This window comes from Callithrix jacchus, chromosome 5 (genome assembly GCF_049354715.1).
Source record: "Callithrix jacchus isolate 240 chromosome 5, calJac240_pri, whole genome shotgun sequence".
Lineage (NCBI taxonomy): Eukaryota > Metazoa > Chordata > Mammalia > Primates > Cebidae > Callithrix > Callithrix jacchus.
The window spans coordinates 92,994,966-93,009,958 of NC_133506.1; the positions used below are offsets into that span (position 1 = coordinate 92,994,966).

Genomic DNA, 14,993 nt, shown 5'->3' on the forward strand with positions numbered 1-14,993 from the left:
ATTCCCTAAAACCCAGATTCCTCAAGGCCCTGAGAATTTATATCTACTCCTAGACCAGGGCAGCAAGGTAGATAGGGTTAGCCAGGTTCACAAGAACACCGACACCAGCCAGACGGCAGGTGACAGCAATGAGACGACCCAGAATGGCAAAAATAGAGGAGGACAAGAGTGATCTGTTTGGTTCCTCCAGCTCCTTCCCCCATCCCAGCCAGGTTCCTCCAATAAGCTTCTGGGCTCTCAGATCCAGTTTTAAGACTGTTTCAAGTGGCAGAGCCAGAACTCCAGTCCCTAAAATACGATTTGCAAAAGAAGTCCTAGGATGAGAGACAGCCTTTTATAATCCAATATTAACCCTCATTTTGAAAAAATCATGATGGTTTCAGGTGTTTTTAAATTCTCTTAAAAATGAACAGTGTTAAAGGTCGGGCACGGTGGCTCATGCCTATAATCCCACTGCTTTGGGAGGCAAGGCAGGCAGATCACGACGTCAGGAGATCAAGACCATCCTGGCCAACATGGTAAAGCACTGTCTCTACTAAAAATACAAAAATTAGCTGGGTTTAGTGGTATGCGCCTGTAGTCCCAGCTACTCGGGAGGCTGAGGCAGGAGAATCACTTGAACCCGGGAGTGAGAGGTTGCAGTGAGCTGAGATCATGCCACTGCACTCCATCCAGCCTGGCAACAGAGCAAGGCTCTGTCTCAAAAAAAAAAAAAGTTTTACTCTGAAAAGGAAAAATTATTGAAACAAATTATATTAATCAATAAAGCTAGTTTTCGGCGGTTTTTTTGAGGAAGGGTCTTGCTCTGTTGCCTAGGCTGGAGTGCAGTGGCATGATCTCAGCTCTGCAGCCTCTGCCTCCTGGGCTCAAGTGATCCTCCCATCCCAGCCTCCCAAGTAGCTAGGACCACAGGCACACACTGCCATGCCTGGCTTGATTGACTGATTAATTGATGGAGTCTTACTCAGCTCCTAGGCTGGAGTGCAGTGGTGTGATCTCGGCTCACCGCAACCACTGTTTCCCAGGTTCAAGCAATTCTCCTGTCTCAGCCTCCCCAGTAGCTGGGATTACAGGCACCCACCATCAATGCCTGGCTAATTTTTGTGTTTTAGTAGAGATGGGGTTTCATCATGTTGGCCAGGCTGGTCTTAAACTCCTGACCTCAGATGATCCGCCCACCTCAGCCTCCCAAAGTGCTAGGATTATAGGAGTGAGCCACTGTGCCCAGCCTAGTTTTTTTTATTTTTTGTAAAAATAAGGTTTCGCCATATTGCTCATGCTGGTCTTGAACTCCCAGTCTCAAGCGATCCTCCTCCCAAAGCACTGGGATTACTGGTGTAAGCCACTGTGCTTTACCCCCACTGTACTTTTCAAATGTTTATTTTACAAATGAGAAAAAGAATCAGTGATCTGTCCAATGTCACACAACAAACCGAGGCAATGCTCAAGTGATCACTGACGAAAATATCTCAATTTTTTTCTAGTTTGTCACTCTTAAGAACTGCTGCTCTAGCCGGGTACAACTGCTCACACCTGTAATCCCAGGGCTTCGGGAGGCCAAGGTAGGAGGATGGCTTGAGACCAAGAGTTTGAGTCCAACCTGGGCAACACAGTGAGACCTCATCTTAAAAAAAAAAAAAAAAATTGGGGGGCTGCGCGTGGTGGCTCATGCCTGCAATCCCAGCACCTTGGGAAGCTGAGGCAGGTGGATCACAAGGTCAGGAGTTCAAGACCAGCCTGGCCAAGATGGAGAAACCCCGTCTCTACTAAAAATACCAAAAATTAGCTGGGCATGGTGGCACATGCCTGTAATCCCAGCTACTCAGGAGGCTGAGGCAGAGAACTGCCTAAACCCGGAAGGTGGAGGTTGCAGTGAGCTGAGATTGCGCCACTGTACTCCAGCCTGGGTGACAGAGCGAGACTGTCCTTTAATGAGCCAGATATGGTGGAACGACCCTGCAGTCTTAGCTACCACGGAGGAAGAACGGAGAAGTGGGAAGCAAGAAAGTCCGCAGACATTTAAAAGTACTCAGCTCAATCCATGGAAATTGCATTTTTTCTCTTCTTTTATTCCTGGATGAGGTCAGAAAGATATGAGCTTTGCTCAGTCACCTAAGTTAAAAAAAAAAAACAACTGTCAAACCTGAACTTTATAGAATCAAGAGCCACCTTAGAACTACCTCCTTATGGCTAAAGCTAGGGAGATATGGGATCAGGAATGCAGCAGGCCACTGTTTGGCTCCCCTATGTTAGATGGCCAGCTGCCAGAGTACAAATCTATATGTAACTAACCAAGCAGCTGCACATAGGCTGATGGGCTTTTAATACTTGCTATTTGATGATATAACCTTTTTTTTTTTGAAACACAGTCTTGCTCTGTTTCCCAAGCTGAAGTGCAGTGGCACCAACGTGGCTTACTGCAACCTCCACCTCCCAGGTTCAAGTGATCTTCCCACCTCAGCCTCTCGAGTAGCTGGGACTACAGGCATGCACTACTATGCCAGGCTAATTTTTTTTTTAATTATATTTTTGTAGAGACAGGGTTTTCCCATGTTGCCCAGGCTGGTCTCGAACTTCTGGACTTAAGCAATCCGCCTCGGCCTCCCAAAGTGCTGGGATTACAGGCATGAGCCACCATGCCTGGACTCCATGAAATAATTTCTTATTCGTTCTATACCTGTAGAAAGTGACTTTAGAATAAAAGCTAAGGGCTGGGCATGGTGGCTCACTTGAGGTCCAGAGTTTGAGACAGCCTGGCTAACACGGTAAAACCTCGTATCTACTAAAAATACAAAAATTAGCTGGGTATGATGGTACGTGCCTGTAATTCCAGCTACTTGGGAGGCTAAGAAACAAGAATTGCTTGAACCTGGGAGGCAGAGGTTGCAGTGAGCAGAGATTGCACCACTGCCTTCCAGCCTAGGTGACAGAGCAAGACTGTCTCAAAACACAAACAAGTAAATAAAGAAAAGCTAAGAAGCTGTTTGTGGAGGGTATGGCTTAAAGTCTAATGATATAAGGATATAGGAGCCAAAATTCCTAGGTCCAATTAGGCCCCAGAGAGCTGTCATGGTCTCCCTCACTCTGAAATTTCAGTTATGCTATTTTATAAGGAGATTACACAATCTCTTCTACTTTTTCCAGGGTTTCTAAATTCCCTCCTCAGACAGCTTAGGCTCCATTATTGCAATCACTCCCTCACATAACACCCTTCACTTCCTACCCCACTCTCTCCTATAGTCGCACATGCCTAAAAAATGCTAACACTGGTTAAATACAGCTCTACTCTTATTTTGTACCTGAAAATTACAGCTGAACACACATGACACTAATTAATCTCATGTGAAATGTATGGCCCATAGTCTCAAGTGGGCCCTTCACGTGGTTGCCTATCTGAGCACATTTCCCTTGTCCACCCACTCTCCCACGCTCCAGATGACCATTTCAAGCCTCTTCTCTCTCCTCAACTCTCCTCCTTCCCTCGCCTCAGTCACAGCTGATGCTCTTGCTTTCCATTTCACTGAGAAAACAGAAGCAAATTAGAAGAAACTTTCTACATGCTTCTACCACTACACCCACCTAACTAACCACTTGCTTCTAAGCCTATACACTCTGCCTCCCCTCCTATAACTATGGAAGAACTATGTTCCTATCTAAAGCCAACCCCTTACCTATGGATCACATTCCTTCTCCTCTGGCCTCAAGGTCACGATTAAGGCAATTTGTTCTCTCTCTCCTGATTCAATTTTTTCCCTCTCTACTAAGTTTCATGCTACTCATTCCATCAGCATACAAATAGGTCTCCCATCTTGGGATGGGGAAAAAACCAACTTTGAACCCAACATCTTCCTCCAACAATCACTCCACTTATCTTCAGCCCTCTCTCCTGGACTTTACAGCAAACTCCTTAAGAGATTTCTATATTGCTATCTCCAATTCCTTTCCTCCTATTCCTGTATTCTTGAACCCACTCCAATTAAGCTTTCACTTTTACCCTTCGCCACTCCACACAACTACTCAAAAGGGTCCCATGATACTAACACCAATGCCAGTTCTCGGTCTTTGACTTACCTGACCCATCTGCAGCACTGGACACAGTGGACCACTTACTCTACCTTGGAGTTTTTCTATCACACTCTTGGTTTTTCTCCTTCCATCTTCACTAAAAGTTTTCTTTTTTTTTTTTTGAGACGGAGTTTCGCTCGTTACCCAGGCTGGAGCGCAATGGCGCGATCTTGGCTCACTGCAACCTCCGCCCCCTGGGTTCAGGCAATTCTCCTGCCTCAGCCTCCTGAGTAGCTGGGATTACAGGCACGCGCCACCATGCCCAGCTAAATTTTTTGTAATTTTTAGTAAAGACGGGGTTTCATCATGTTGACCAGGATGGTCTTGAGCTGTTGACCTTGTGATCCACCCGCCTCGGCCTCCCAAAGTGCTGGGATTACAGGCTTGAGCCACCGTGCCTGGCCCCTCACTAAAAGTTTTCTATTTCCTCTATTAGGTATTCTTCATCTCTCTTGCCTCTAATGTAGGAAGGTGAGGCCTCAGCCCAAGCGATTCTCCTGCCTCAGCCTCCTAGGCCTCTTCTTATCTATACTCACTCCTTAAGTGACTTCATCCAGAATGTGGTCTTTGATACCATTCAAATATATCTCTCTAGCCAAGACCTCTCCCCTCAACTTTGGAGTCTGATAGCCAATTACCACTTAATTATCTCTTGAGTAGCTAGCAGGTTATCTCAAACTGGTCCCAAACTGAACACCTATCTTCCCACAGAATTGCAGTAGTCCTAAGCATCTGGCCATTTATTGCAACAGCACAGCAACTGGTCTCCTTTTGTCACCTCTGTCCTCGTGCAGTTTGTTCTCAACACAGGAGCTAGTGATCTTTTTAAAGGGTGAATCAAATCATACTACTTCTCTGTTTAAAACCCTCCAGTGGCTTTCCATTTCACACACAGCTAAATCCAAGGTCTCTGCAAAGTCCTACAGTGTTCTCCCCTACAGCTCCAGCTTCCCAACCTCCACATCCCACCACTCTTCCCTCCCCTCTCTCTTTCTAGTCTTATCACAGTGGTCCCCTTGCTGTCCCCAAAAGGTTTCAAGAATACTTCTGCCTTAGAGCCTTTGTGTTTGTTGTTCCCACTGCCTGCAACAGCTGTTCTCCTCGATAACTACTAAGTTTACTCATCACTTTCTTCAGATCTTTGTCAAATTTTATTTTCTTTTTCTTTTTGGCAATCAATCTTACGTACTACGCTTTCTTACTTTGTCAAATTTTCACCCTATCAGTAAGGACCGTCCTGACTCTCTCCCCACTCCTCCAATTTAAGACATCATCATCCAACCTCCCACCCAGTATATCTTATTCTTCCCCTCTGCTTTATAATTCTCTAAAGCATACTATATACTAGGTATTTATATATTTCACTAGTTTGACTGTCCAAAACAGGAATTGTCTTTTCTATTTATTACTGTTTCCCTATCAACAAATCTGACAAATAAAAAATCAGTTGAATGAATAAATAAATCATTGTCTTCTAGGAGTGCTCTGGGGAAAGATAAAATAAATTCGCAGCATGACAGGGAAAAAGGTGCTTCCAAGCACTTACCTGCTCCCCGACTGGGAGGGTCTCGGGCTGGGGGAGGTGGCCTATTACTCAGTAAAGAGGGGGAGGCTGAGGTGGGTGGAGGAGGTGCTAGGCCTCTGACAGGCCCTGGTGTCTTCCTATGCAAAGAATTGTGTCTCTGTGGCAGCTCAGGGGCTGACTCATTAGTGGGGCTAGAGGGTCCATTAGGGACCCCAGGAGGCTGGCGGTAAGGCGGAGGAGGAGGAGCCAGAGACTGGCCACTTGGTCCCGTTCTGATATTCACAGGGGAAGGAGGTGGTTTGACTGAGGGTGGAGCAGGAGGTCCCTCTCGACCAGGGTGAAGCCTTTGTCCAGGTGTCGGCGGCAAGGGTTTCTCTCTGTTGTAGGCGGGGGCTTTGTTGCTGTGCATAGGCAGAGGTGTGGGGGGTGCATTGGCACGCCGTCCTGGGGGTGGTGGGGGAGGGGCAGAGGAGCTGTGCTTCATGCCCGTACTGCTGCTGGTATTGGGCCGAGAGAGGTCCGGTAAAGAGGGTCTCTGCATCCGGGGCAGTTCTGGGAGCGAGGCCCGGCTGCTGTCCGTATCATCCTGAGGACGCCCGCTGGCTGCAGACACTGGAGGCCTTGGGGCAGCAGCTCGAGAACTGGGGACCTGTAGGGCTGGCTTACCAGCTAGATTCTCTACAAATATACAGACAACACAAGGTCAACAGAGCTATAAAGATACTGGTCAGTATCTCTACCTTATCCAGCTCCTCAGTGCAACCTGCATGGCAGCAGGGAAAGGACTTACATAGTTCTGGGTTTTAACATGGTTTCAGGCCCAGGATACATTGTTATTTATTTTAAATTTTTACTTTATTTTTGCCAAGTAATAATTGTATGTATTTATGGGGTACAATGTCTTGTTACATGTATACACTGTGGAATGATTAAATCAAAATTAAATAATTAATATATCCATCATCTCACATATTCGTTTTTTTATGGTGAAAACACTTAAAATCTACTCTACGCCAGGTGCGGTGGCCCATGCCTGAAATCCCAGCACTTTGGGAGGCCGAGGCAGGCGGATCATTTGAGACTAGCCTGGCCAACATGGAGAAACCCCTTCTCTATAAAAATACAAAATTAGCCAGGCATGGTAGCCTGCACCTGTAATCCCAGCTACTCAGGAGGCTGAGGCAGGAGAATGGCTTGAACCTGGGAGGCAGAAGTTGCAGTGAGCTAAGATCACACCACTGTACTCCAGCCTGGCAAACAGAGCAAGACTCCGTCTCAGAAAAAAAAAAAGGAAATAAAATCTACTCTTTTAGCAATTTTGAAATATACATTAAGTATAGTCACCAGGCTGTGCAACAGATCAGGGGTCGCCAAGCCCTGGGACGTGCACCTGTATAGGTCAGCGACCTTTTCAGAACCAAGCACACAGCAGGAGGTGAGCAAGAAGCATTACTGCCTGAGCTCTGCCTCCTGTCAGACCAGCAGGTGGATTCAATTCTCACAGGAGGGCGAATCCTACTGTAAACAGCACATGTGAGAGATCTATATTGTGTGCCCCTTATGAGAATCTAATGCCTGACAATCTGAGGTGGAACGGTTTCATCCAGAAACCATCCCCTACCCAGTATCCATGGAAAAATTGTCTCCCATGAAACCAGTCCCTGGCACCAAAAAGACTGAGGACTACTGCAATGGATCACTAAAACTTACCCCTCCTATCTTAACTGAAACTTTGTAACCTTTGACCAAAATCTCCCCTTTCCCCATCCCAACTCCTACTGCCCAGCCTCTAGTAACCAACATTTCACTTTCTACTTCTGTGAATGAATTCAACTGTTTCCGATCCCACATATAAACAAGATCATGTAATATTTGTCTTTTTGTGCCTGGCTTATTTCACTTAGCATACTGTCCCCCCAAGTTCATCCGTATTATCAGAAATGACAGAAGTTTCCTTCTTTTTTAAGACTGAATAATATTCTAGTGTATATATACCACATTTTTCTTTATCCAAATTGAGTACACTTTCATTTAATCCCTCAGATTTTGCTGTATTCTACTCTATAACTCCCCGCTTGCTCCCGTCTTTCTCCCCCCACCCCCCACCTCTACCACACTCCTCAACCTGAGATGGCCCACCTCGGACAATTCAGAATTAACACACCAGGGAAATATCCCACGAAAGGACTCATCAGATACCTGAACTGTCCTTGGCTCCCACAGGTCGAAGCTTCGGCACTCCTCCTTGGAAGAGACCTCCCTTGGGCTGCAGGGCAGCTGCTCCAGAGCCATAGCCACCACTGCTTCCTTTGGGCTCTGGAAAGCATACCAGTAGAGTTTTCATTTCATATGCTCTGAGCTGGTGACCAAGTCAATCATGAGGGGAAACCCCTCCTCTATCTGGGCTATTGGTTGCAAACAAACCAGTCTTGCTTTTGCCCTTCTATTTAAAAAGGCAGGCTTGGCGCAGGGGCTCATGCCTAGAATCCCAGCATTTTGGGAAGCCAAGACGGGAGGATTACTTAAACTCAGAAGTTTCAGAGCAGCCTGGGCAATATAGTAAGACCCTGTCTCTACAAAAAATTTCAGAAATTTCCCAGGCATGGTGATGCATGCCTATATAGTCTCAGCTACTCAAGAGGCTGAGATGGGAGGATCATTTGAGCCTGGGAGGTTGAGGCTGCAGTGAGCTATGATTGTACCACTGCATTCCAGCCTGAGCAACAGAGTGAGACCCTGTCTCAAAAACAAAAAAAAGAAAAGAAAAAAAAGCTAGGCCTCTCTGCTCCACAGCTTTGTATAGAGATGAAACTCTTTGTTGTGATGAAAGAGAAAGAACAAAAGAAACAAGTGTTCAATCTTCCTTTATTTAGGGCAAAGGAATAAGTGGGTTAAATAAATGTTTAGGGGCCAGGTGCAGTGGCTCATGCCTGTAATCTCAGCACTTTGGGAGGCCAAGGCAGGTGGATCACCTGAGGTCAGGAGTTCAAGACCAGCCTCGCCAACATAGTGAAACCCCATCTCTAATAAAAATACAAAAAATTAGCCAGGTGTGGTGGCATGCAATTCCAGTTACTTGGGAGGCTGAGGCATGAGAATTGCTTGAACCCAGGAGGCAGAGGTTACACAGTAAGCTAAGACCATGCCACTGCACTCCAGCCTGGGCAACAAGAGTGAAACTCAGTATTAAAAAAAAGAAAGAAATGTTCAGCATAGTTATCTGGGCTCTCCTCTCCACATCTCAGATGAAAGATAGAAGGCTAAGGGATCAGGGACCAATATGTGAGCACTCTCCAGAGGCCTACAGGAATGGATACTTGTAGCCATGATAAAACCAACCTTGGTTTCAGTTCAGAGGTTTCTAGGAATGTGGCAGTGTCCTCAGGACAGTCAAGGATGTGCCCTGATGAGCATTAGTTACAATAAGAGATGGCAGCCTTCTTTTTTTAAATTCTTTTTTTCTTTTAGAGAGATTAGGTCTTGCTCTGTTGCCCAGGCTGGAGTGCAGTGGCCCAGTGACGTGATCACTGCAGCCTCAAACTCTTGGGCTCACGTGATCTTTCCACTTTGGCCTCCCAAAGTACTGGGGTTACAGGCATGAGCCACCATGTCGGGTGAGACGGTAACCTTCATCCTGAATGCTCTCCAAGGGTCAAGGTTGAATGGTCTCCAAGGGTCAAGAATGAATGAGAAGAGATCGAAAGCACATTCCAAGACAAAACTCTCCCACTCAAGCCCCCACAAAAAATAACAACCCAGCCAAGTCTCCAAGTCACTCCTGGGATCCTACTATGAAATGAAGCTCAGACTCACTCTCGAGGATGGGAGCACTCCGATCATTAATATTGGTCACCTTCTTCAGCTTGGTCCCTTTGCAAATGTCCTGTAAGAGGGCACCTCGACCCCGCTGCTCATCTCTACTCAGCTTGGGCTGCTCTGTGTTTGCCTGGAAGATAAGAGAAATGTAAATTCACCCTAAATAGTTTCCTTTATCGGCTGGCTATGGTGACTCACGCCTCTAACCCCAGCTCTTTGGGAGGCCAAGGAAGACAGCTCACTTGAGGTCAGGAGTTCAAGACTAGCCTGGCAAACCCCGTCTCTACTAAAAATACAAAAAATTAGCCAAGCATGGTGGCACATGCCTGTAATCCCAGCTACTTGGGAGGCTGAGACAGGAGAATCACTTGAAACCAGGAGTCAGAGGTTGCAGTGAGCCGATATCGGGCCACTGCACTCCAGCCTGGGTGACAGAGTAAGACTCCATTTAAAAAAAAAAAAAAAAAATGCCGGTAGCTCACGCCTATAATCCCAGCACTTTGGAGGCTGATGCGGGTGGATCACGGATCACGAGGTCAAGAGATCAAGACCATCCTGGTCAACATGGTGAAACCCCGTCTCTACCAAAAATACAAAAATTAACTGGGCATGGTGGCGCACGCCTGTAGTCCCAGCTACTTGGGAGGCTGAGGTGGAAGAACTGCTTGAACCCAGGAGGCAGAGATTGCGGTGAGCTGAGATCGTGCCATTGCACTCCAGTCTGGCTAACAAGAGCGAAACTCCAGCTCAAAAAAAAAAAAATTTTTTTTAATTGAAAACTGCAAAAACTTCTTGATAGCAGGGTTCATGAAGGCAGGGACCACTGCTCACTGCTATAGAGTCTCTGGCACACTGAGGAAGCTCAAACAATGCATGAGGTTAAAAACTACTCTATGGTAGTTATAAGGAATCAGGGAAAAGGGCACTTTTATACTACCTAGAAGAAGATAAATTGGTATAATCTTTCTAAAAAGCAATTTAACAATATGTATCAAAAGCCTTAAAAATGTCCAGGCTGGGGCCAGACACAGTGGCTCATGCCACTGTAATCTCAGCATTTTGGGAGGCCAAGGCAGGCGGAGGATGAGGTCAAGAGATCAAGACCATCTGGCCAACATGGTGAAACCCTATCTCTACTAAAAATAGAAAAGGTCAGGCAAGGTGGCATATGCCTGTAATTCCAGCACTTTGGGAGGCCGAGGCAGGTGGATCACAAGGTCAGGAGTTCAAGACCAGCCTCGCCAAGATGGCAAAACTCCATCTCTACTAAAAATACAAAAAATTAGCCAGGCGTGGTGGTGGGCACCTGTAATTCCAGCTACTCAGGAGGCTGAGGCAGAGAACTGCTCGAACCCAGAAAGTGGAGGTTGCAATGAGCCGAGATTGCGCCACTGCACTCCAGCCTGGGCGACAGAGCGCATCTCAAAAATAAAAATAGGGCCAGGCACAGTGGCTCACACCTGTAATCCCACCACTTTGGGAGGCCGAGGTGGGCAGATCACAAGGTCAAGAGATCAAGACCATCCTGGCCAACATGGTGAAACCCCATCTCGACTAAAAATAAAAAAATTGGCCAGGCATGGTGGTGCAAGCCTGTAGTCCCAACTACTTGGGAAGCTGAAGCAGGAGAATCGCTTGAACCCAGGAGGTGGAGGTTGCAGTGAGCTGAGGGACTGCGTGACTACACTCCAGCCTGGTAACAGAGCAAGACGCTGTCTGGAAAAAATAAATGAACGAACTAATGAATACAAAAACTTAGCTGGGCATTGTGGCATGCGCCTGTAGTACCAGCTACTCAGGAGGTAGAGGCAGGTGAATCGCTTGAACCCAGGAGGTGGAGGTTGCAGTGAGCCGAGATCACACCACTGCACTCCAGCCTGGCGACCAGAGTGAGACTCCGTCTCAAAAAAAATAAAATTAAAGCCAGGCGCGGTGGCTTACACCTGTAATCCCAGCACTGTGGGAGGCTGAGGCGGGTGGATCACGAGAACAAGAGATCGAGACCATCCTGGTCAATATGGTGAAACCCCGTCTCTACTAAAAATACAAAAAATTAGCTGGGCATGGTGGCGCGTGCCTGTAGTCCCAGCTACTCAGGAGGCTGAGGGAGGAGAATTGCCTGAAACCAGGAGGCGGAGGTTGCGGTGAGCCGAGATCACACCATTGCACTCCAGCCTGGGTAACAAGAGCAAAACTCCATCTCAAAAATAAATAAATAAATTAAATTAAATTAAATTAAATTAAATTAAAAAAAAAAAAAAAAACACGTCCAGGCGAGGCACGGTGGCTCATGCTTGTAATCCCTGCATTTTGGGAGGATGAGGCAGGTAGATCACCCGAAGTCAGGAGTTTGAGACCAGCCTTGCTAACATAGTGAAACCCCATTACTATTAAAAATATAAATAAAATTAGCCAGGCATAGTGGCCCACGCCTGTAGTCCTAGCTACTCAGGAGGCTGAGATAGGAGAGTCGCTTGAACTCAGGAGGTAAAGGCTAGAGTGAGCTGATGCCATTGCATGCTTTTATAGCCTGGGCTATAAAAGCAAAACTCCATCTCAAAAAAAAAAAAAGCCTTAAAAATGTCTGGCGCCAGGTGCGGTGGCTCACGCCTGTAATCCTAGCACTTTGGGAGGCAGAGGTGGGTGGATCACCTGAGGTCGGGAGTTCAAGACCAGCCTGGCCATCATGGTGAATGAAACCCATTCTTAGAAAAAGAATGTTTTTTTAAAAATTATTTTTTAAAGAAAAAATTTTAAACAAAAAATTAAAAAAAAATGTCTGGCACAAGAATTCTACTTCCAGGAATTCATCTTAAAACAACTGTGTGCAATGACACTAATAACGGCAAAAAACTATTTCTAATAGCATAAAACTGAAAATAATCTAAAAGTTAAATTGAAAGGAACAATGATAATATAAGCATACAAGGGGATGCCAATGAAGCTCTCAAACATTTAAAAGTCAGCATCTTTTTACAGCAGTAATGTTTGACATAATCAAGTAAAACTTTTTTTTTTTTTTGAGACAGAGTCTCCCTTTCTTGCCGAGGCTAGAGTACAGTGGTGTGATCTCAACTTACGCAACCTCCGCCTCCCAGGTTCAAGAGATTCTTGTCCCTCACCTCCCAAGCAGCTGTGACTACAGGTGTCTGCCACCACACACGGCTAATTTCTGTTGTATTTTTAGTAAAGACAGGGTTTTGCCATGTTGATCAGGCTGGTCTCAAACTCCTGACCTCAAGTGATCCACCTGCCTTGGCTTCCCAAAGTGTGGCCACTGCACCTGGCCTCGTCAAGTAAAACATTTTTTTTTGAGACGGAGTTTCACTCTTGTTACCCAGGCTGGAGTGCAATGGCGCGATCTCAGCTCACAGCAACCTCTGCCTCCTGGGTTCAGGTAATTCTCCTGCCTCAGCCTCCTGAGTAGCTGGGATTACAGGCACGCACCACCATGTCCAGCTAATTTTTTGTATTTTTAGTAGAGACAGGGTTTCACCATGTTGACCAGGATGGTCTCGATCTCTTGACCTTGTGATCTACCTGCTTCGGCCTCCCAAAGTGCTGGGATTACAGGCGTGAGCCACCGTGCCCGGCAAGTAAAACATTTTAAAAAACAATACATATGACTTGGTGTGGTGGCTCATGCCTGTAATCCCAGTACTCTGGAAAACTGAGGCAGGTAGATCACCTGAGGTCAGGGATTCGAGACTAGCCTGGCCAACTTGGTGAAACCCTGTCTCTACTAAAAATACAAAAGTTGGCTGGGGATGGTGGCGCAAACCTGAAGTCCCAGCCACTCAGGTGGCTGAGGCATAAGAATCACTTGAACCCAGGAGGTGGAGGCTACAGCGAGCCACAATCACGCCACTATACTCCAGCCTGGGTGACAGAGTGAGACTCTGTCTCAAAAAAAAAACAAAGATTTCATAACGTACACTGACATTACAAAAAAAAAAAATTAAAAAGAGAAAGATTCACTTCCTAAGTATCTTGACTCCACTGTCCAGGCTCATTGCTTTAGTCTAGACCTAAACGTTCTTTTTTTTGAGATGGGAGTCTTGCTCTGTCGCCCAGGCTGAAGTGGAATAGCTCAATCTCCGCTTACTGCAACCTCCACCTCCTGGGTTCAAGCAATTCTCCTGCCTCAGCCTCCCAAGTAGCTGGGATACAGGCACCCGCCATCATGCCTGGCTAATTTTTTTTGTATTTTTGTAGAGACAGGGTTTCACCATGTTGGCCAGGCTGGTCTTGAACTCCCAACCTCAGGTGATCCACCCTCCGTGGCCTGCCAAAGTCTGGGAATGAGCTACTGTGCCCAGCCTTAGACCTACATTTTATTTTATTTTTTTAGAGAGAGTCTTGTTCTGTTTCCCAGGCTGGAGTGCAGTGGCACAATCTTGGCTCACTGCAACCCCCGCCTCCCAGGTTGAAGCGATGCTCCCGCCTCAGCCTCCTGAGTAGCTGGGATTACAGGCATGTGCCACCATGCCTGGCTAATTTTTGTACTTTTAGTAGATACAGGGTTTCACCATGTTGGTCAGGCTGGCCTTGATCTCCTGACCTCGTGATCCACCCACCTCGGCAAGTGCTGGGATTACAGGCATGAGCCACCATGGGCAGCCAGACCTAAACTTTCAATGGCAACAGACTTCTGTCTCCAGGTTCAACCCCAAGCCCCAATCTCCCAAACTGTATTTGTATTTCAAAGGTGCACAAACAGATTACTCTTGCTGCTGAAAATATTTCAACAACTCCTCATGATCACCAGAAGAAAAATCTAAACCCTCAGCCTACATCTCCAGCTGCATCTGCTACCACATCCCCTCAAGCAATAATCTAAACTTCTATATGCTTTCTTACAAATCAGCACGAGGCTGGCACATTGGCTCACATCTGTAATCCCAGCACTTTTGGAGGCTCAGACAAGAGGATCACTTGAAGCCAGGAGTTCAAGACCAGCCTAGGCAACAAAGTGAGACTCTGCCTTTATTTTTTAAAAAAAATTCTTTTTAATTAGCTATGTGCAGTGCCACACCCATGTAGTCCTCACTGCTTGGGAGTCTGAAGCAAGCGGATCACTTGAGCCCAGGAATTAGAGGTTGCAGTGAGTTATGATCACAACCATTGCACTCCAGCCTGGGCAACAGAGTGAGACTCTGTCTCATTAATAAATAAATTAATTAATTAATTCCACATCAGTACCTTTCCACACTCTGGTTCCTCAGCTTCAAGTGCCCTCCCTTCCTCCTCTCTTTTTGGCTAAACTCTCCTCAAGGTTTAAGACTCAGCTCAAGTATCACCACCTACCTAGAAGCCTTCATTGACTGCCTCCTCTCTCTACCCCCACTATACCCAGACTGCTTTATTTTTATTTTTGAGACAGAGTCTTGCTCTGTTGCCAAGGCTAGAGTGCAGTGCCTGCTTGGTTAAAAAATCACATTGCTTTTTTTTTTCCTATTACTAAATCTTTCAGTCTTCTAACCAAAACATTCCCAAAACTCCTTTCTTTCTTGGTAAGGTGTTAGAGCTAATGGACTTGGCTTTAAAAGGAACTGATTTTGAGTAGAAGAGATGAAGTGGTAGCAAG

The 14,993-nt window shown here is 46.2% G+C and overlaps 1 protein-coding gene across 8 annotated transcripts in view; it reads right to left on the reverse strand.

The window, feature by feature from the left end:
* The window catches only part of WIPF2 (WAS/WASL interacting protein family member 2), a 56,499-nt gene that overhangs the window by 11,933 nt on the left and 29,573 nt on the right, over positions 1-14,993 (reverse strand). For all 8 annotated transcript variants that reach the window (XM_035300601.2, XM_035300603.2, XM_078373652.1 and 5 more), the window contains 3 exons: positions 9,404-9,536; positions 7,790-7,906; positions 5,612-6,268 (listed from right to left, as the gene is read on the reverse strand). In XM_035300601.2, the coding sequence (XP_035156492.1) occupies positions 5,612-6,268; positions 7,790-7,906; positions 9,404-9,536 (907 nt within the window). The remainder of the gene's footprint in view (positions 1-5,611; positions 6,269-7,789; positions 7,907-9,403; positions 9,537-14,993) is intronic.